The 22,643-nt window shown below is 39.5% G+C and overlaps 1 protein-coding gene across 4 annotated transcripts in view; it reads right to left on the reverse strand.

Annotated features, from left to right (window-relative positions):
* RGS8 (regulator of G protein signaling 8) overlaps positions 1-18,663 on the reverse strand; it is a 38,956-nt gene extending 20,293 nt beyond the window's left edge. Inside the window, exons 1-4 of one of the 4 annotated variants that reach the window (XM_088153984.1) lie at positions 18,514-18,663; positions 13,579-13,637; positions 4,538-4,639; positions 2,981-3,045 (exon numbers count right to left, since the gene is read on the reverse strand). In XM_088153984.1, coding sequence (XP_088010110.1) covers positions 2,981-3,045; positions 4,538-4,629 — 157 coding nt within the window. In that variant the 5' untranslated portion in view covers positions 4,630-4,639; positions 13,579-13,637; positions 18,514-18,663. Of the gene's footprint in view, positions 1-2,980; positions 3,046-4,537; positions 4,702-13,578; positions 13,638-13,845; positions 14,496-18,509 lie in introns of those variants that run through there. The other 3 variants (XM_088153983.1, XM_025168965.2, XM_088153982.1) reach the window with 3 other exon arrangements.
* Positions 18,664-22,643: the final 3,980 nt, after the last annotated feature.

Here is a 22,643-nt window from a genome sequence, read left to right on the forward strand (position 1 = left end):
GCAAAAGGTGCTAAAGCATTTTTTAAGTCCAAAATGTCCAGATAACATTTGGAAGCAGCTCAGACAAACACCTCCCTAATTCACAAAAGTATGAGAAGGAGGGGGAGGTGCAGCACAATGAGACTTGCAAGATTGATGTCAGCCCCACTAGGTAGACCAGACCATGAAATCAACTCCACAGGTTCGCTAAAATTACTTTATTGACAATGGCTATAATAACCAAATATTGCATGTCCAATTATGCTGCACCTCCTCTTCCTTCTTATACTTCTGTGAATTAGGGAGGTGTCTGTCTGAGTCGCTTCCAAGTTTTTTCTGGCTAATTTGCTATACTTTGTAGGACTATATGGTTTAGTAAAATTGTCATGTTTTAAACACACAACCTGATCACTTATGTGTACTGACAAAGTATATTTATCTATCATTTATTATTTAAATCATTGCCATACCATTACTCCCCTGCCCCACAAAATTAGTCAAAGCAATTTATAAGATCTAAAAAGCATAAAAACTATAATCAATCATTAACACAATTTTCAACAAGCTTAAAGCAGCAATAAAAATAAAAAACAGCTGATTAGTAACACACACACACACACACACATATATATCCTTCGAGTCAATGTTGACTCCTGGTGACTCCCTAGACAAGTCCCTGCAGTTTTCTTGGCAAGATTTTCAAAGTGTTTTGCCATTGCCTGCTTCCTAGGGCTGACAGACAGTGACTGGCCCAAGGTCACCCCGCTGGCTTTGTGCCCAAGGCAGGACTAGAACACAAGATCTCCAGGATTCTAACCTGGTGCCTTAACTCCTAAACCAAACTGGCTCTCAACATTAAGCAAGGGCAGAGTCAAGTATTTCTTTAAAAGGAAAAAGTTAACAATATCACTACAGTTAGCTAAAATGTGTGGCAGGTTCAAACAAATTACAGCCATGTGTATATTTAGTATCAGCAGAAATCTTGGTATCTACAGAAATATGTGAGTGTACCAGAATAATATTTTTATGACTACCACTGGGATAATATATTGGTTATAAATGACGGGAAGCAAGTTGATTATATGGCTTCAGAGATTCAAACAAAATTATATGAAAATTGAAGATTGTAGGTTTTTCTTGCTGAATGTAAATTATATTGTGTACCAACTGAAATAAGTAGCTTTTTGTACTAAACAATGGCGTGGGCGGAAATCGGCAGCCTACCTTAGAAAACTGAATGCCCAATTTCCATTCATTTTAATTAACTTATTAGACACCTTTGAAAAATCCCAAAGCTCATCATTAAGACTGGAATATAAAGAGGGAACAAGACCCATGATGTGAGGGAACAGTTTTCTCTAGCCAATAATTAGAACTCTGTTGAAAAATAGCATCTGTCTTCTTTAGGTCTCCAGTGTTATTTTCAGTAAAAATTGTTGCAAGACATGCCATTATACTGTAAACTTTCCCAAACCTTGACAACTACATTCAGGAAAAAGAAGTGTTGATTAAAAACTCCTAAGAGGGTTTATTTATCATGTGTTATCAAAAAAGAGGGTGACGTCTATATTGCAGTATAGATCATGGGTTGGGTCCAGATTTTCACTATTTCTACAATGCCACTGCTTCCACTCTCATATCCTTTAAATGCAGCTGGAAATCATATTATCTCTTCATTTTTGCTGATTCAAAAATACTGAGAATAAAGAGTGAGCTGCTGCAGGAGAGATGAGGCTGGAGTTTCCTCCAGTGCAGAAATGGCCCATGTTCCAATTGTGCCAACTCCATTGTTCCTGGCTTTGGAATGGCTCCTCTTCCAAAATAGCTTGGCCAAAAATCAGCCAGCTCAGCTGCCAAAGAAAGAGAAATCTGATCTGGGAGTGGCAAAAGAGGGAGGACCATCCTGATATATTGACAAAAGTGCTGATTTAGCCTGGGGACACCCAGGTTCCAGTTCACCTTCAGCCATGGAAGCTCACGGGATAACATTGGTCAATCATTCTTTCTCTCAGTGCAACCGGTCTCATAGGGTTGCTGTGGTGGGGATAAAATGAAGGGAGGCCTCCATGGAAGCTAACTAGAGCATGTATTCTTTCCAATCCCACAGAATGTTGGAAATACATTATATAAAGGGACTCACATTACTGCCTGTTCATCTGTCTGCTGTGAATCAGCAGGATAACTCTCCAAAAATGTAAGAGAACAGGACTAAATGTGATGTTGGTGGAGACACCAACAAAATGCACCAGATCAGGTTGGGAGTTGCAAAGAGAAGAAATCCAGAAAAAAGTCCCCCAGTGAGAGAGGCAGTGACTCAAAAGGTCCCCAGCACCTCAATTCTAATCTCCATTCTTCCTCCTTCATCTTTCTGAACATGTGACCCCTAGCATTTGCTATAATTAAGGGGTTGGAAAGAATTCCAGAAGCTGTGTTCTGCATCCTTCCCCTATCTCGTTCATGTAACAATAACAATTAGGGGTGAGGAAATGCACATATAATATATAAATATGGTTGCCCTATCTCTTATCTTTTCATTCCTGGAATTTCTATCACTGTATTATAGCTGCAATGGCTCTAAACTGGGGCAAAACAATTGCTGTGGCTGGTAGGAGTTGGAGTCCTATCAGCTGGAACAGCTGGAAGAAAATTGGCCACCTCTGCTTTAAAAATGAATATCTAAAATACATTTGGTCACTTGAGAATAATAACAGCAACTGAAACTGAAGAAAAATCACATTTATTTCCTCCTGGATATAAATTTACACAGTAGACTTGTCACAATCAATTTAAAACTCACCCATGTAAAGAAAATCCCCATGGTATCCAATCCAGCACAGGTTTTAAGAGAACTGAATCCCTCTCCCTCAGCATGTACTGAGAGGGGAATCCCTCTCCCTCAGCATGTACTGTTAACAAGTAACTTGTTAATTGATAAACTACAGGCACATTTTTAACCATAAAGGCAAATAATTCATTGCAAAAGAAGGTTTTTTCTACTCACATTTATGAGTCAGGAGGACATCAAAAGAGTCTGCCCACCTAGTAGCTTCTTCTGTGGAGAGTCTTCTGTGGGAAAAAAGGGAAAGTCAAGAGCTACAATTGTTGGCTAAAGGTGCCAAAAAACAATATATTAAAATTCTATAAATCTGATGTGTCTATATTCTGTAACTGAAGTAACTTGGACAACATTAGAGATCAGTTAATAACTTCTTCTTCTAACTTTTAGTGTCTTTGTAGGATACTTCAGTCATTCCTGAAGTAAATCTCCTCACTATTGTTATTTTGGCACAACAATGGTTGAAGGACTCTAGAAAATGCTGTAGATTGTTAGTGGGGAAATGGCCTTAGAAGCATTCAGACTGTAATAGTAACGATACATTACTTCTGTTTTATTTTATTTTATTTGGGTTTAGGTTGGACACCTAAAGTTCTTGTGAAAAAATAATTCTGCAGCAATGAAATTGCCCATCTTTATTCGACATTATCTCTTATACAGGAGATGAAACTTGTTGAATTCCAAAAGATTGACAAAGGAGAAAGAGACAGAATATTGATATTTCAGGCTAGAATTTTACCAATCATGAATCCAAATTCTGTTCTCCAAAGCCTCCTATGTTCATCTACTCTATTTGTTACTTTGTTCTAAGACATTGATAGATGTGATATTATAGATGATCTACGGCTAAATTCTTCCAGCTTTTATTTAAAAATAATAGAGATAGGGAAATAATTTCAGGACCTCAAAATTAGGGAAATTATTTCTCCAACAATTACCTGTTTAAATACTCTTCCCCCAAAAGGGGCATTTCCTTTGGGTAAAAACTTATAGGAATCCTCTAAGTACTTTACAGCCTCCCCCCAACCCCACTTGCATAGAGAAGTACTATCTTTAAATTTCATTAATTACTAAAACAGCATGTAAAAAAGGGTTAAGTCTCTTCCCAGATCATATCAGAGGTAGATATGAGTGACTACAGTGATGATGATGATGATGACATCCTAAAGTCCTAAATGAGGTCCTAAAGATGGATTTCCTTTGGCACATCATGTGTGTCCCCCTATAATTGCCATTAAACTGTTTCTCTGGATTTCCATACCATACCCTTTGTGGATATTTGGGGTTGGGGGGGGGCAATGATGACACATGCATTATGACATCATTATGCAAATGACAACTTAGAAACACCTATTGATGCAAGTACTTAACTGTAGTATTTGCATGATAGCATCACTACACACATCTCATCATTTTATTCCCCTACCTCCTTCTTGCCAATTATTGCATTTCTCCTTGTCTCTTGGTAAATTCCTTCACCTTCCCAACTGTCTTGTTGAAAACGGTATACAGTAAGTCATGCTTGCTGTGGTCAAAGAAGGAAATCTGTAAATTTTGTTTTTATCTTCGCTCATGCAATCACTAAGGATTAATCTTCTTAAGCGATCCTACTCTATATGTCTTCTGAAAATGGTCAGTTAGTAGGTCACTGACAAAAAAAGAGAAAAGGGATCCAACACTGGGAACAAAGGGAGAGTACCCTGCCCCCCCCCCCCCACTTACTTCAAAGCCCGGGTTGGTTTGTCCGGAAGGATGGCTGTGAAGTCGCTGCATGAGTCTGATTTGTGAGACAGGCAGCCCAGGCGAGTCCTCATCCCTCTGTTTCTGCAGTCAGTCATACACGATAGGGGAGCAAATGGGAGAGAAGGAGAAGGGGTGGCAATTAACACTAGTGCATAAGAATACAAGAGGAGTCTGTGCTTCATCAGACGTTGGTTCCATTTATCCCAGTATTCTCTCCTGGCTAGCCAGATGCTTCCTAAAACCCCACAAAAAAGGCAAGAAAGTCCTACTTGCAAGGGGGTAAACAAACCCGAAAAAGCATCTTCACCTACATCAATCTCACAGAAACTTAGGATCTTCAGAGTCCTCTGCTCTATGATACCTTAAGCTCCAAGGCTGATACGTTTCACATGTGCTTTACAAAATCATGTTTATGTTGGCTTTCACTTTAAGCCATAAGCCCTCATCTGTAATACTTGTCTCTTGTGTTTTAAGTTATTGTTTTTATACTATTTCTATTTTTTTTTTAAGTACTTATATTCTATTTGATCTTTTTATGGTATATTTTTATAACTACTTTAAATCTCTGTGGCATTGTTAAAATAAGAGATAATGAAATAAATATGCATATATAACTTTAATGAATAAACCAACCAACCAACCAGAAATTCCACTTAACTACTAGCTTTCTTAACCTAACCCTTTTGAAAGGCACCACCTCTTGTCTCCTGGCAACAAATTCCATACATTAGTCACTGAGAGAAAGTATTCTCTTTTGTCTCTCCTACTTTATTTTACTGCCAATCAATTTCATTGAGATACAATATTGCAGGGTTGGGCTAAAAACATGTCTTAAAAACAATTTTAGGAAGATGGCCTTATAAGTAGGAAGATATATTTGGTACCTTCCATCCTGAGACTCAGGGTGGAATATATGGAGAGCCAGCCCAGGCACCAACCAGACCTATAATATAGTCAGCTTAGTAAGCTGACTATATTATATGGCTTTGACTGTGTCTTCTCATTCTGTTTATGAAACCGATGTATCACTCCTTAGAGGCACTGCAAAGCCTTCAACAGTTAAGAGATAGGATACAAGGGAACCAACTGTAAAGAAGGGAATTACAGGGATTTCTATGTGCTGATGAGAGTAGAAAGTCCCTTCTTATTGTACGGACTCTTCCCACTTTTCTAATACTTGAGCTGACCCATAGAAAAGGGCAAGGGCTTGTTCTTAGCTGCTTCTCAGAGTAGATGTCATGGACCTTAAGTACAGGAAGATACATTTCAGCAAATGACAGGATCACTTCTTAAAGTAAGAGTATTTGATAATAGGATTTGACAATTAAATGACGTATAGGCTCTTCACGCAGCAGCCAGGCATCATCTGTTGGGGATGGTCTACCTCTGATTATCTCTCAGACTTCTTGGCCTAAAAAGACCCCTCTGAGCTTCTATCACTTTTTTCTAAGAAATAACTTGAGGAATAGGGGAAGTCAAGTCTACTTGGAAATCATAAATATGCATGTGTGTATCTGAATTGCACATGTGTGTATGAACCTTTCTCTACTGTTGCATGCAGGAAACAAAATACCAATATTATTACTTCCCATAGAGTTTTTCTTAAGAGAAACCCTGAAGGAGAGGGAAGGGAAGCGTGCCTCGCACTGCACACTGTAAAGAATGCAAAGCATTAAAGAAAACTGGATACGGGAAAAGCAATTGCTGCATACCCTGATCTTCAAAAAAAGATGTAGGGCTTTTTCTTAGCCAGGTGCTACTAAAATTCTACTGACCAGACAAGTCCTACCCATATCATGAGGACTCAAACTTTTGTTTTTAAACACCAGCATGGGAGGGGAAGTGGCATCTTTAAATCTAAAACAGAAGTTATGTTTCAGGACTGCAAAATGCTAGTAATCCTGGACAATGGATCCTAAGCAGACAGCTTATGGAAGCCAAGAGGTTTATGTAATCATGACTAAAAAATCATGATTTAAAAATAAGGTCATAATAATTTCAGACTGAATGTATGTCCCTCCATAATCCTTAAGACCTGCAGAGAAATGCTTGAAAGAATATGCTATAGCTCAGTAGAAAAGACCACAACACAGAGACTTACTTTATATCTCTATTTTAAGTAAGTTATAACTAATTAAAATTCTATCCATGTTCTTTTACATTCCAAAGACTTTAATATGGCTTTCTTACATCTGGAAGATCACCCTGGAGGTAGATGGAGCTCAAAGAGGCCTGCAATCCAAATTAATTTTTCATTTTCAACCCCACCTCCCTCAGCTCTAGTATGAGAAATACTAGAAATACCTGGGGGAAATAGCTCTAAGTGACCCTGTATAGCAAGATAACGTAGAAAAGTTTTGAGTTTTCTTTCCCCTTTCCCCTTTCATTCAGTACAAAAAGTAGAACCATGTCCACCATGTTTTATGGCTGGATGGGTATGATGTGAATGTTTATTGCATTCTCATTGGGGTTGAAAGTCAGGGTCATAGATTTCCTATTTTAATGAATGCAACCCAGCAACAGCTCAAGCACAGGAGGAAAGTGAGAAATGGCCATATGGCTTGGTTCCACTTCTCTCGTAAAATCCCTAGCTCTTTGCCTTCACCATAGTTGGCTAAATCAAACTTGGTAAGCAAATGCAAATTTGGGGGTGGGGTGGGGTGGGGGTGGGGGGTGATCTCCATTTCTCTCCATGAAACTGAATGTGAAAATATATACCGGTTAAAGAAGCATAAATCTGTGCAGCTGGCCCCTTCTTTTGTGCTCAAGTGGGTAAGGTTTGTTTGAACAGGGAACACAATGCAGGGGAATCCAGAGGGGATTTAAACCTCCCCCCCCCCCCGCCATCCCAAGACTTGCTTCCTCAAATCTGCTTCCCCTCAAAGACAGAGATAAAAATATATAGAAAAAAAAACCTTCCAGTGCTCAGATCCTGTATGAGGGATAGGGAAACTATGACAACAAAAAGAGTGGCCAAGTGAGCTAGGTTGTTTGGTTAGCTATAATGGTTCGGTCATATATGGATGAGCATAGCTTTTCAGACCCTGTCCTGGATGCCTCCCCACTGTGCTGGTGGGAAGGTCACACAGGCTACTTTTCTAGGAAACTAGCATTTTTTGTTGAGGAGCTCTCATACATTTTTCAACGATCCTCTCAGAAGATCTTGAAAACTATAGCACAACACCATATGAGCTCTGAAAAGTCCCAGATCAATACAGAAATTTAGCTCCTTCTCTTGACTCTCTCCTCAGCCTCAAAGGATCTTTTTCTGTTAACTTCATTCTGAAACAGCCTACAAGAGCTTTTTATCACTGCACAGTTAAATATAAAATGACATTTCTCAATGCCATATGGGAAGCTTCTGCAGAAATCTTTGGCACTGTCTCTGAGATAATTTCACTGTGCCCACATCTCCCTTCTGTTATAAGCATTCTTGGCTAGTTTCTACTTATTGAATATTTTAATGTAATTTTAGAGCAAATCTAAATGTTGCTGAATAAACTAATTATCTGGCTGGAGCCATACAGCCTGCTCCATAGCATTTAGCTCCTTCAAAACAATAGAAGTAGCTTCAGCATTCTTTCCAGCCTTGTACCTGTATTTAATAGCTGGCAAATAAGATTTTAGTAGCTGGCAGCCAAATAAATGTACAGAACAATCAGATCCCTTTTTTAAAATTTCAAAATGGTAACTATTTCTTCTCCCATCATGAAAGCTTATTTTTAGGGTAGTTATCCAATTTGAAAATGATTTAGCTGGCCTTCCATCCAATAATATTCATTCAACAATTAACTTACATTGAAATATATTTGCATATTGTCAGGTGGGCCCTCTTTTTTGTAATACTGAAAAGTTTATAAAATGATTTAAGCATTGAAGTCGCCAAAATGGCTTCAAAAGACAGAAAAAAAACAGCATCACTTAAAATCCATTTTCATCAATGAAAACTGGAGCCTTAGTCTACCCAGCTCTTACTCATGTATTGTCTGCAGGTAGATGACAAATCTGTTCTTTTTTTGCTGGCAAAAAGTATCCTTCAAACTAATACAAGCATTTGCGTAATTGCACACCAAGTAACAAATAACAGAAGAATTATCCCAAGTACATTATATTGTATTTACAAGCCAAACAGATACAAGGTAAGTTCTAATTCTGCTGTCACCACAGTGTGATCTGTTCACTTAGCAAAAAAGCAGATAATGTGTCAATTAATTAATTGATTATATGCATACCCTGCCTTTTCTTTAATAAGCTCATGAGCCCCCAATTTCTCCTTAAAGGTCTCTGTGAGATAGGCTAACCTGAATGAGTGAATGAATCAGGTTTTGAACTGGAGTTTCCTTAGTCCTACTTTGGTATAGTAATGGCCCAAACAGGGCACACCCTTTATACAAAGAACTGCATAATGCCCTAATCTAAATAGGTCCCCAAAGGACAAGGTTCCCCTAAAGCCCATCTTTTAAGCTGGCAGGTTAGGAAGAAAATGCTATGTGCCTGTTATGGAAAAGTACCTAGTACAGATTTATTCAAAACCTTGGGTTGCCCTGAATTTGATGCCTTCAATATAAAGTTCTCTACCCACCACCTTCGTAGTTAAATACTGGGAAAAACTCACAATCACTCAGTTAAAGCATATGACATGCATTACTGCAATGCTGGTTAAATTCCTTTGGGGTCAGAGCAAGGAACTGAAGGAGGCAATGATAATACATAGAAAAATGCAGTAAAGCATGTGGGGAACCTTATCTTGGATGGTGATAATATCCAAGACAAGGAAACAGGAGATCAAAATGTGTGGCGTGGAAAGGGCAAAGAACAACTGGGGGGGGGGGAGGAGAGAGTGTTCCAATGAACCTACGATGCTCCATTCCAAAACCAAATGAGAGTTGGGCTGGTCCTACTTGAAAAGTTCTTTGTGTGTAGTGAAACACCACATTACAGAGACATCCAAGCTCAAATCTGTCTACTTGATATGCTAATATTCTATTATATTTACAGAAACCATTCTTCCATCTGCAGTCTAAAATGTACAATTCTCCTGCTTTTGTTATCCCAGCCTAGGACAGTTTTCTGTTATCCTTTTACTTTTTTTTTCCTGCAAGGGAGCAGGGTTGAAGGTGGGGGGAAAAACATGGGAGTTGACCTTTGGAAGTTGAACTTTGGAGCATCATGTAAAATTCCACAAATGTGGAATTTCAAATTATCGAGTGAAAATTGGGTAATTATGCTTGAGGAAAATGAAAATATTTCAAATAGGTGTTTTTTTCTTAACTGTTACAGCTGTGTCAATGGCAATTTTACCATATTGTCTTCTTTTGGATTGACTTGTAAGGATGGCCTTAAATAGAGTTTCCAGAATTCAAAACACCAGGGAAGAAAGATTAATGTTGCTTTTGATTATTTAAAACAATGATCCTCAACTAGTGGTATACGTTCCACAGGTAGAATTCAGTAGTAGTCAAGGTGGGACACAAGTTATCAAAATTTGAATTAAGTCTTAAAATTTATTGTGAATGATAAATATAACAACAGATTTTTGTAGTCATGCTAATGGGGTGTTCTTATCTTAATGAGACACAAAGTCTTTGAGTGGTTGCTGGAATTTAAGATACAAAATGTTGACAATGATTGATTTAAAACCAGTAACAAAATTGTAAAGGAAGCTAACAATTCTTAACTTAGTAAATATTCTTTTCCATTGGAAGCAACTACAGAATTTCATTGTAGTTGTTCACAGGACTGCTCCCAGCAGAAAATGCTATTTTTACCATTTTTCTTTTGCCACCAAGTTTAAGCTATAGGAGACCAGTAGATAGGTCACAAGAGAGCAAAGTCATTGAACAGAAGAGGAAGTCCCAGCTAAGGGTCAAATTGATTTAAGGAGGGCAAACTGTTGTTCCTTTATGTCAAGGCTGAGGGTCCTCTAAAGATGCCAAGGAAAAGCTGGCATTGAAACCGATCTGAAAGGAGGAGGGAAGCTGCATGTGGCCTTAAAGCATTTCTACCTCTTAAATTACTTCCAATATTCACATATACATACACTGTAGATTTTTTAAGCAAGGAACAAAGCTCAGCATGTATAAAGATAACAGGAGGACAACAAAGCAATATATTGGGTAGGAACGTTGACAAAGACATTTGTCAAAGGGCATTAAGAGTAAAGGAAATGTAATTACTGAAAGAATAACCTGGAAGTAAACTGATGAGAGTCGCAGTAGTAGCTAATGGCAGAAGGTGCAATTACGTGTTATCTTTGCAAATTCAGATTTCCAACCCTGTGCTGGCAAAAGAAGGAAAGATAGAGGCCTCAGACTTCCCTTTATTATTCTCTCTCTTGCAAATACCCTCATTGTTTTGAAGCTCATTTGTCTCCAGATAGTCCTGAAGTAGAAATAACCTTCCCTTGCAGAGGAAGGAGGAGCTTCAGTGGGGCATTTGCAGAGCTGAATAGACAGGTGGGAAGAGCTTAATCCTCTATCCACACCTGCTTAATTTCCCCTTCAAGTCTCTCCTCAAGGTCCTTTTCTAGTGCAATCTAGCTCATGTTGCAGGCTGTTTCTGAATGCTATTGAGAAGAATAAATAATCCTGACCCAACCTGGGTGATTTGGTGTATGGATATGAATCGCCCACATTCTCTGCAATGACAGTGATGGCTAGAGAATTCCACACATCCAGTCTGGGGGAGGCTGGGCTAAATACCAACTGGTTTTGCCCTGACTATTGACCTCCATCCTTCCCATTAGTTCTCATCCAGTAGGGCCATCCCAAAATATTTTGTGGCCTGAAGCAAGGGAGATAGCTCCTCCTTCCTGTTCTTTGTACAAAATGCAACCAATTTGGCAACTGAATCTTACTTTAATATTAGCATCCTCCACAGTTTAGCAAGCACAGGGTAAACTGCAAAGCACACCCAATTCTATGTTCCAACCCTGCCATGTCACTCTCTGCCTCTCAGACATGATTTACTACTTCAGATGGCCATCTCACCCTGCCTAATGGTACAGCTGGTCCCCTGATACAAGAGGCCTCATGGTAACAACTTGCTGTTTCTTAAGAGGATAAAGAGAAGTAGAATGAGGTGGAATCATCAACCAGATGTATATGCAGGCCCTTTTATATTTTATAGTAGTGAATAATCTTTGGCATCAAGTCATATCTGTGCAAAATGTTTATGCAATTCTAAGTGCAGAACTCTTGTCTTCCTTGGCATGTGCTCAGAAATAATGTCTTTGGTTTGTTTCTTTAAAAAAATTAAGAATTGAGCTCATGTTGCAGGCTGGAATGAAAGACTGAGACTCTGAAAAAATTGAAGAGCACTGCAGTCAGTTTTTTTAAAGGTAAATGAACAGTATCTCTCAACTGCAGTCCCTTATCTGTAGTTAAGGGCTAGTAATAAAGAAGGGAGATACAGAGACAAATTAAGATAAAGGAAATCCCTGGCTTAAATCTCACCTTGGGCTCAAAACCACCAGCAACTTTAGACAAGCTATGCTTCCTGTAGACATTGCACTGGCAATATGGGTATCTATTACTGGCCTATCTTCAAGGGATAGCTTGTTGAGGATTATTGATAGAACACATGTGAAGTGCTTTAAAATGGCACAGAGTTATTATTGATGAGTTGTTGTGAATGGAACAATAAATTGTCTTGTCAATTGTATCCGATTTATAATGGATGCAGTAACTCTGTATTTTTAGCATCTCTCTGCTAGAATGATTGCACAATCTGCCTCCCTTGCTGCTTTAAGAGGAAAACAAAGGAGACAAAAAAGATGGGCAGTACAGAGGTAATGAGATGGTTTTCAAGGCATTCAAAATTCTAAAGTGGGCTCTCAGTGGTTAATTCCAACAGCTGTTAAAAATCTGATTACATTAAAATACACACATGTACACCCAGAAGCTTTTTCCATCTAAACTAATGGAGCAGAGCATTACAGGCTAGCAAATGCATTTCTTTAAATCCCCATCCCAACTCTCTGGCTTATGCTATATTTTAGCTGAAATCAGTCCCTGCAATTCCTGAAGTCTCTTTGAAATCCTTCCTGAGATTAACACAATCTCAGCTCCCCACCTTCTCCATTTGGAGCATCTAATGCTGCTTCCTGGATTCCACTGTCAGCGAGAAAAACTGGCTTCACTCCTCTGCCTTGTCTCCATATGTGCTCCAATGCCTGACCAAGAATTTGACCTTCCCCGTCATGCTGGTTTTGGAGGTGGTGGGGGGAGGGGAGAGAGACAACATCTTCTTCTCTCTGCAATATGAGCTTGCAAACTTTTGCTGAGGTGTCATTTGGTCTCATTTCACAAAGTGAGGGGGGGGGGAGCTCTTCTGATGCTTCATACCATCCATATTAATTTCCATTCATCTCTTTCTCTGCTAAAGCATGCCCTATTTGTACAGGTGAATGATCTCCAGGTTTTGTATTATCTCCCCCCTCCAGCTTCTCCCAGATTCTAGAAGGATTTTAACCTATTTCTGATTTCTCAGGTACTGCAGGAATATGCTAAAACCTGGATGAAATCTCCATGTGCTCCATTTAGCTCATCCCATCACCATTCATAAAACAACAAGAAGGACAACGGAAGAGGACACTTCAACTTTGCATGGGAGATGGCCAGGGTGATCCCACCCCTCTGACCTGTCCTTTTCTCAACAGAAGCATTTGCTTTTCTCTTTGTAATAAACAGAATAGGTACAGAGAGAATCCTTTGCAGTGGATTCCAGGTACAGATTTTGAGGCAGAAGAATGAAGAGGGGAGTGAGAGGTTGCCGGTATTATGGCATTTAACAAGACCAAGTTGTTAACCTATAGTCACCTACAACATTATATTCAGTGGAGATTACTCTGGACAAAAAGAAGCATGACGAATAAAATGATTCCTACTGAAAAAAAATAAGAGAAGGACAGGAGAACCCGTCAAAGGCCAATACATAGGGAGAACAAACAATTCAATAGGGACAGCATCTCAGACAGACAAACAAATAGATGAAGATAGAGAGGAGGAAAAGATACTCACTGCCTTTGACCTGTCCTCGTGCTCCGGAGATCTTTGCCAAGCGTGTGATCAGACAGGCTCTAGGAAGAGAATAGAGCAATCTCTTAAGCAGGGGCAAAAGGCACAGAGAGAGACAGACACACCTCCCGGTTTCCCCCCTCCCAGTATTGCCCCTGAGCAATAGCTCAGCTGAAAGCTCCGATCATCCCGTCTGCATATCACATCCACTAAACCCTAAAGCAGTCTAAGTGAGCAGGCTTGAGGTCCGACACTGCAGAGCCAGCTCACATGTTTCCTGGGTGGAATCTGAGGAGTGTCCACCTGATCAGAGCTTTTGGAAGCATCTTCTTTCATCTTGCTCTTTCTTGTTCACCTGATGGCAAATCTCTTTTGTTTCTGCTAAATTAAGTCTACAGTCAGGGCATGCAATAAATGTCTGGCAAACATTTGCAGACTGAAGCGAATTCAGACCGAAGTTCTCTTCTCCCATAAGCATTCCATGCAGTCGTTATCCCAGTCATTAGAATAAAGCATCTTCTTGCATTCTTTAATATAAGTCCTTGGTGAATTTAGGGTAAGATGGCAAATCCATGGAGATTTTTAGGCTGGAGCCAGGAAGAGAAGAATAACATCAGTGAGCTTAATTAAACAGCACCAATGCCAGCAAAGTCAAATTGCATCTATTAAATCACAAGGCAGGTTTCTTATTGGGTACAGTTGTGTGATAAATGCATAGCCAATTTCTTATAAAAGGTAGAGACGTGTGAATTCCTCCCCACATCAACTTGGTGTTATCTCACATTTCCTCATGCTTCCTCTCACCTGAGTATCATCATCAGTCCAGATCTCCTGCCAGCTTAGGTACATCTCTTTCTTTTCTTTTTTCTTTTCTTTTTTCTTTTTTAATTAGGACTGGAAGGAATTTTGAAGGTGACCCTTTGCAATAAGACAATTTCCCAAGATTTAGCCTCTTTCTAAGAGCTTGCAGTTGGCTAGAGTCATCTCACCCTCAGTTTGCTTGGTTATTCATTATTTATTTATTTATTTCTGCAATTTACATTAACTCGGTTCCAAACTGGCTCTGAGCACTGAAAATACATTAAACGGGAAAGGGTTAAAGCGGGGGGGGGACCCTCAAAACTAATGACAACCCAAGCTTGATGAAAGATTTATGTTATAGCTAGGTCAAATATTTTATTGGGTGACCACAGGAAGTCTTTGTGTTCAAGGACTGGCTATATTAAAACTAAATCAACACTCTGATGTGCTGTCTGCCAGATTCTGTTAGCTTCTATGCCAACATTCTGTGAGAATGCTCATGACATGCTCTTAAATTCCAAATGTGCCATCAGTACAATGCAGTTGTATACTCTCATCTTAGTTAGAACTGTAGTTGAAGCTTTATCCTGAAGTCCAGGATTGAACAAGCAAGAACAGAAGGCCAGGACCTGAATGGAAAACATCTTGGTTCTTGAAGAGAAGTCATTCAAGACTGCTGGCTGAAAAGTCCTACCAGAAGTACCATAGGCTTCAGAATGGTTCCACCCTCAAAGAGTTCTCCTAGCTAATATGTTTCAAGTCAGGTCTGAATAGCAGTCCCATCAAGTCACTTCATTCTGCTGGCCAATCATCAATGTTGACTCCTTCTGACCTGCATTGTGCCCAAAGAAAACGTTGAGGTCTAACAACTCTGGGTTAAGCTTGACCCCAAAATCAATTTTCCCCTTTAGGTTAATAATATAAGCCTTGAAGTCTCTAACAATGATGTATTAGGTACCTAAGTTCTGAATTAAACCAGATTTTTTGCATGCTTGGTTGCTTGGTAACATCCTGAATTCACCAACAATCTGTGGTTTTTGTTTTGAATAGTTTTTTAATTTATTTTAAAACGTTTAAAGAACAAAATAAATGACTACATAAAAGAAAAAAGAAAGTGAAAAAGGACATAGTGGATGGAAAATAAAATATCAGTAAATAAACAGAAAATTTAAAATTCATTAATTAAATAATTAATTGAATTATAGATTCAATTATATATAATTGAATATATAAAACTAGACTTTTATTTAAAGGAATGTGTTTACTGATACTATGGATATTATATCAGGCAATATGATCCCAATCTAGCACAGGGTCAATGCTTTCTGCCTTTTCAAATGATGAGATTGTGTGTGTGTGTGTGTGTGTGTGTGTGTGTGTGTTTAAAAAAATTGTCACCACCCATCTCGTTGAAAAGCAATTCTGGGCGGTTATATGGGATAGAATGATAATACTTGTGTAAGAGTCCCCAGGCGTACAGGGTCCCCAAATTCTGCTTGGCCTTTCCTACTGGCATGATTTCAAAGGCTAGATACAAACACACAAGTCCTCACAACTAGTATCTTGTGATACCCATGCAGTTAGCTACTAAGGAGACCAGCAAGTTGGAACAAGATTCCTGAAGCATTGTGTTTTACTATACCTTTATTATCACATTGTGCAGGCAAATCACAAAAACATTTCCAGGATTTATGCAAATTGTTCTACCTGGCTGACACCCCCCCCAAAAAAAACCCTAAAAATCCAATGCAGATAGGTCAGGAAACAAATCAACTCAGGTGAGAGTTTCATCAGGCATCTTGGCCATATAATTCTAAATAAATCATAAATTCATAAATACCTATTAGCAAAATTGGTTCTCTAAAATTTGCACTGCTGCTGGTAATCATGAGAAGACTCCAGAACCTATCAAGGATAGTAAACCTGTGGCCTAGCCCCTAACCTTTGGAAATCTTAGGCAGTGACATCTTCATTATGGGAAAAAAAATCACAGTTCTAGGCTGAAAAAGAAGAAGTCCTCCAGTGGGAGAAATAAAATAGGGGAGAAGAGCACAAAAAATACAAGATATACCTTTACAATCGAGAGAGAGAGGTAGCTGTAGAAGCTACAGCAATGAGAGACAGAGAAATAAATAAATAATGTTACATTTTTTGTCATTTTCCAATGGGAGAGGGCAGACCTCTTTTATCATGGATACTCCAGTAAACCTCACTGGCAACTCCCTTCTTTTAAGGGTTCCACGATAAGAAATTTATGATAGGCTGCCCTCAATTAGGGTAGCCCCTAATTGAACTTCCTGACATCCCCTACTGTACATTGGGGAGATTTTTAGCCTTCTATTCAGAATTTCTCCTTTCCACTGAGCTCCAAGAAAACAGAAAAGAAGGGGCTTTGGATCTTACTGCCCAAATTCAAAAATAGAAAACAGCATAATATTGCAAGTTTTCTTCCTCACATTCATACATTGTTCAGTTGCCTAATAAACAGCCAAAAAAAAGTGGTCTGCATACCCTTTTTGTTTAGGGAACAGTAACAGCATTCTTCCCATCATCAGACACAGATGCCATCTTCACACACGTGTAATACATTCTACAGCCACTCCAGTAAGCAAACCATATCCATATTTTAATATTTTTCAGTTGTAGCACCTCCAGTTATACCACCTACACCTAATTTTCAGCAATCTCCCAGAATTTATACCTTTTCATCAGTTGTTTCTTGGACACAACCATTTACAGCATTTATTTCAATACCCTTCTTTGATATATCATCATCATTCTCATGCAAATCTCTAAAATACTCCTTCCAACGTTCCCTCATTTCAGTTTTATACCAAATAATTTCATCACTTTTATTTTTAGTTCATTTTACTGGGGGTTTCTTATTTAGCTTTTCATCCATTCCAAAATCACTCTGCATTTTCTATGCCTCTTTTGATCTTAATGGTTTCATACTGTTTCTGACTATATTCTTTTGATTATCATTTTCTCTCTTAACAAGCATTAAACAATATTTTTCTATCAACCTCATTTTTGCAGCATTCTTTCATATGCATTTTTCTCAATCATAGCATCTTTGACTTCATCATTCCATTAAGCATGGTTTTCCATACTTTCTATTTAAAAAACACCACAACCTTCTGAGACACTGTGGTACACACACACACATTCATTCTGTCCAAGCAGTTTCCAGGTTTTCTTTCCATTCATTCTATTGTTCATTCCATTGGCAGATTAATTACTCTTTTTCATACAGAACTTGTACTTTCTCTTCCCGCAATTGTTCTACTTTCATTCTTCTTCTGTCATGTCCATTTTCCATTTCTTCTGTATCCTTCACTAATTGTCTTAATTTTTCATAATTAGAATCAAATCATCTTTTAGATTTATATTAATGAAATTCCCTGGCATAGTCATACAATTATGCTTTAATTATGTATTCAGAATATACCTTTTTAGCAGATAACATTCTTGTTCATTTTTGGGTCTCTGAATGGCCCAACCATCTTTTTGTATTCTCTCATCTCATTCCCATCCATCTACTCATATCACCTGCAAATCCCTGGTTCATCATCACCACTCACTGGAGCACAGAAGGAAACTATCACCAATCTATGGATTACTACTTACATATGTAACCACAATAACCTAAATAACACTAATTATTGTGTCCTGACATACATTTTAGCCCTTTCACTCTTAATTAAACCTGTACCTTCGCTCCTCTGCATGTATTCATCAACTCGGTTCCATAAGGTCAGAGCACCTTCATTCATATTTTTACATCCTTTTTCTATTTCACAAGCCCATTAATCTTGCTTGCTTGCTTGCTTCCTTCCTCTTTCCTTTTCCTTTTTGTTCTTTGCCATTTATCCCTCTACCATTTCAAGTCACAATCTTCCACATGGACCCATAGATTCTTCATTGCTTTGGTCAAGTGAGTCTGTCCCATTATGTTCAAACATGCTTATGCTATTCTAGGTAACCTAGGTAACCTAGGAACCCAAACAGAGGTTAAAATTAAACCAAGGCAGAAGTGACGGGATTCTGATAGAGGAAAAAGGCTAAAAGAAGCCACGCATATGGTTGTTATCTAACAAGTGGTTGGGACAATTCAGAACTCTCAGTTTTACCTACTGAACTCCGGTGGTGGTTGGGAGCCAGGCTGGCTTGATGCAACCGTGCTGGTCGTGCAGGGCTGTCACAAGGACTAATGCTACTTCAGGCTGCTACTTTTCTCCCTTGCAGTCAGTGAAAGCATGTCCCAACTGGACAGCCAGCCTGAGCCCTCTCTCCTTTTGGCCTGGGAGCTTAGCCACTCCATAGAGGAGCAAGTGTGAGAGAGATATCACCACCACCCAAGGTAAGCTGGCACCAAGATTTATCTAGTGTGCCTTACCACAGAAGCCTGGCAGAGGGTTGATATCTCCAAAGAGAGACTGGGCATCACTTCAACTCCCATGCAGTGGACTGAACCAGCTAGATAACACCTCAGCTGCATAGTCGTATTATGGCAGAAAGGGATGAAAATGGGCAGGAGATAGAGACAGGCCTCGTACACAGGATAACCCTGTGTTTGCACTGTCTGTCTTCAGACTGAAACTAAGACCTCACGTCTGTATAGAATGATCCTCCATACATACAAACAGGCAAACAAGAACATTATGCTCAGAAACAAGCACACATAGATAGGATTTCTTGATGGAAGAAGATTTATATGAGCCTCGTTTACAGTCTAAAATGTCACACCCCAAACCTTCAAAATGCTCCCTTACTAAGGGCTAAATTTAACATGGTGAATCTGAAACTGTATACAGAAGGGTGTTTCCCTCCCCCCCCCCGCCCCCCCAAAAGAGGAATTACATCCAGGGCAGCATAGCAGAAAAAGATGGTTAAACTGAGAAATCAAAGTAAGAATGTAGGTAAAACATCCATGCCTCCTCTGGCCCTGCTCCAAAGCACTCCTCCCATTATTCCCATATTGGCTGCTTTAAGTGGGCAAAAGAGCCTTGGCAAGGTTCTCCCACATCATATCATTTGTCTTAAAATCTAAGACTAAGAGAGCAAGGAGATCCGGCGATGTGGTCTGTCCTTTATGTATTAAATTCAGTAAGTTCATCCAAATCATGACTGTGAATCTGGAATGCGATAATGGCATCTCTAAAAGCTAAAACATAAAATTATGTGAGATAGATAGACAGACAGATAGATTAAATATTTATATCTGTAGGTATTAATTATTAATAAGGAAGCTTACTTCCTAGAAGCTATACAAAAATAAGTATTGTCAAATCCTTTTACTTTTCACTTTCCTTAGTTCAGGGATACATTCACTTAGGATTGAAATGATGCTCATGTATTGATACAAGTCTTGTGGCAAATGTAATTAATGGACAATAAGCAGAACGACATTTCCCAATATTTTAGTTACCTTCTTTTGAGGCAAGAAAAATATATGGAAAATTCCATCTTAGATTCCCCAATGTTCTCTGAGGTTTATTTCATTTGTTGGTCTAGAGGAGTTACAAGACCAGCTTCTACTTATTAGGTTTTAATAAAAACAGCCATAATCATGCTTCAGTGTCACCCTCCAAAAAAGTATGAATCTCTGTAAGAAATCGTTTTAAATTAATTTCCTCATGGCCTAGCTTAAATCATAATGTGCTGCATCAGGATGAAGCAAGTAGGGCTGATCCACACTTTCTGTGCAAGCCACTTACCCCTCTTGAGTGCAAGAACAGATGAAATCATTCTCCTTCCACTTCCAGCCTATTGCAAATACGCTCTGTGCCTACATTTTCCAGCATCAGTTCCTAAGTGCGCTTTTCCAGCCTGAGCCATCTTAAGCCTTTCAGAGAAGATGGTCTCCAGGACTTCTGTCCATTCTAGTAGCGGCCCCAGCTCCAATTGGTTGCAGTGCCTGCCATGACCCCTTCCATCCACCAGCTGGTCACCGCCCTGGACAGCCATTTGGTCCTGAGCTGCTATGTTCTCTACATTTTTTATAAACTTGCGGTCAGTCCAACAATGGCCCGTTAAGTCAATAAACAGCCCTCAACCCCGAAAGCTCATGCTGCATCCCCCGCTTACTTCACTCCATGGGCCTCTTTCCTGTTTCTGAAAGGCTAGATGAAACACGCTCCTGTTGCTTTCCCATTCCTTGCCCCCAGTACCACAAAGCTTCCCTTCCCTTAACATCTTTCAGTTACAAGCGAGAACATTGCTCCTTTGTTTCTATCAAGCTGAACTATCCGTTCTTCCTTGCTATGAAGCTTCTGTACACTACAGAGGAAGTAGGAACAAAAGAACAACCTGTTCTCTATTACTTTGATTCGTCTAGCATCAGAACAACAATGATACAATAAGGGAAAAAGAAAAAGAAGGATGGGGCTGCTATGTTATTTCAGCCCTGTGTTAACTCAGTTAGAGCCATAGAGGTAATACACTTATGTTACTGCTACCTGAGCCCCATAGTGGTGTTCTGCAATCTGACTGCCACAGCATTGCTGTGCCCAGAACGTTTTGGAAAGAACAACAGAAAGAGGGCATGCCTGTATCAGTCCAGAATGGCCAGTTAGCTCTGCTCTGACCCTACTCCATACTGATCACCTGACTTCACCTCCAGCATAATGGGTGGCAAAGCATAACAAATTTTACACACCTTACAGCTGTCCCTAGATGCTGATGGCTTGAGCCAGAAAACGCCATTTTAACAACTAAGGACAACTTAAGAATGTTACACACATGGGCTGGGGGTGAGATGAAGGCTGTATCATGGAGATACGACAGAAAAAAAGATGTTCTAGGGCATGTTTGCGCCATGAATAGATGTAAATAGGGGAATCCCTTCCTTTTTTTCAGTCTGTACTCTTCTTTGTTTGCTGCACAGCTTACCCAAAATATTACAGTTGCTTTGGACTTTATTTTACTGGTTATGTTTAAGGGTGGTGCCAGGATCAAATCTTGGCATGTGATCGCATTGCAGCCAATCACAAATACAGTTATATGAATATCAGAACTTCAGAGTAGCTCTTGAAAGGGAAGGTGGAGGGCTGTTTTCTGTCATGACTATTGAGCACTGGCTAGAGAAGTAACCTAAAAGGAGGTGACTAAAAAACATTCTGGCATCCAAAGATAAAGAGTGCCTATAAAAATTGCAGGCTTTGCCAACCAAATGTCATTCTTAGAATATAGCTTTCTTTTTACATGTTAGAGGTAGAAAGAGATACGCATACGGATTAGTCTTTAGGAAAATAGTTTGCTCCAAGAACATACGGCTGTCATCCCTGAGCTCTCTTTCACCAGGATAGCTAATAACTGCTCTGGGAAGGATATTTCAATAAACTCTCATTCAGGATTGGGTTGCACATGCTAAAATGGCTGCAGATGTGGAAAGGCCTGTGCAAGGGTATGTTCAAGGGCAAAAACTCACCAGTTATTTCTCCTTCTTCCCATTATGTTGCCCGGTGAAGCTTCTGGATTCTGAGTAATGTGCCAGTGGGAATGAGGCTGAAAGTTGCAACAGAAATTGAAGTCACAAAAAGCCTCCTCCTGGCTTCTAATCTTATGCATTCTCAGACATCTTGCTCAGTTTCCACAGATAGCCAAGGCAGAAGCTTAAAACCCGGCTTCTTCATCCCACCACAGATCCAGGTAGCGGAAACAGTGCAGACAGATAACGCTGAAATGCAAACAATTGTCTCCTTCCCCCAGGACCCTCTTCCCCGCCCCAGTAATACATTTCATTTGGATGACCTCTCTTTGGAAGTGTCCATTCAAGGAGAGGGCAAGGTTGCATGGAGATAAGTGAGCGAACTCTATGTTGGGAGTGGGAGGGAAGGGAGTGTGAGCAGAATGGAAAGTCTAGAGTGTACAGATTGAGATAGATGTTGAGCGATTCAGCTTAATATTGGCCGCTCCCTGTAGCGTTCAGCTTCCTTGTTATTGCTGCTGCTGTCAATATGTCAGTGTCTGGAATGCAACCTCGGGGGTGGAGGTGAGGGGAGAAGCTGGTTGTGGGACATCTTTTTAAAAAATACATTGGAGGTTCTATAGCAACAAAATCTTAAACCTACAAAATCTTCTCTTTTTTTTCAGACTGAAAGAACCACATAGGATTATAAAATGCTGTTGCTGGCAGGGTTGCCTGAAAGAAAAAAGCAAGAGATAAGGCCATTCCAGCCTATTCCCCCCCCACCCCCCGCACTGCACCGCTTTTGTTTTATTTGTTTGATTGACAGTTATGGTTCACCCAAACAGCTTTGACA

This window comes from Python bivittatus, unplaced genomic scaffold (genome assembly GCF_059951505.1).
Source record: "Python bivittatus isolate LINGU-HERP-01145 unplaced genomic scaffold, Pbiv_v1 ctg000700_np1212, whole genome shotgun sequence".
Taxonomy (NCBI): Eukaryota; Metazoa; Chordata; class Lepidosauria; order Squamata; family Pythonidae; genus Python; species Python bivittatus.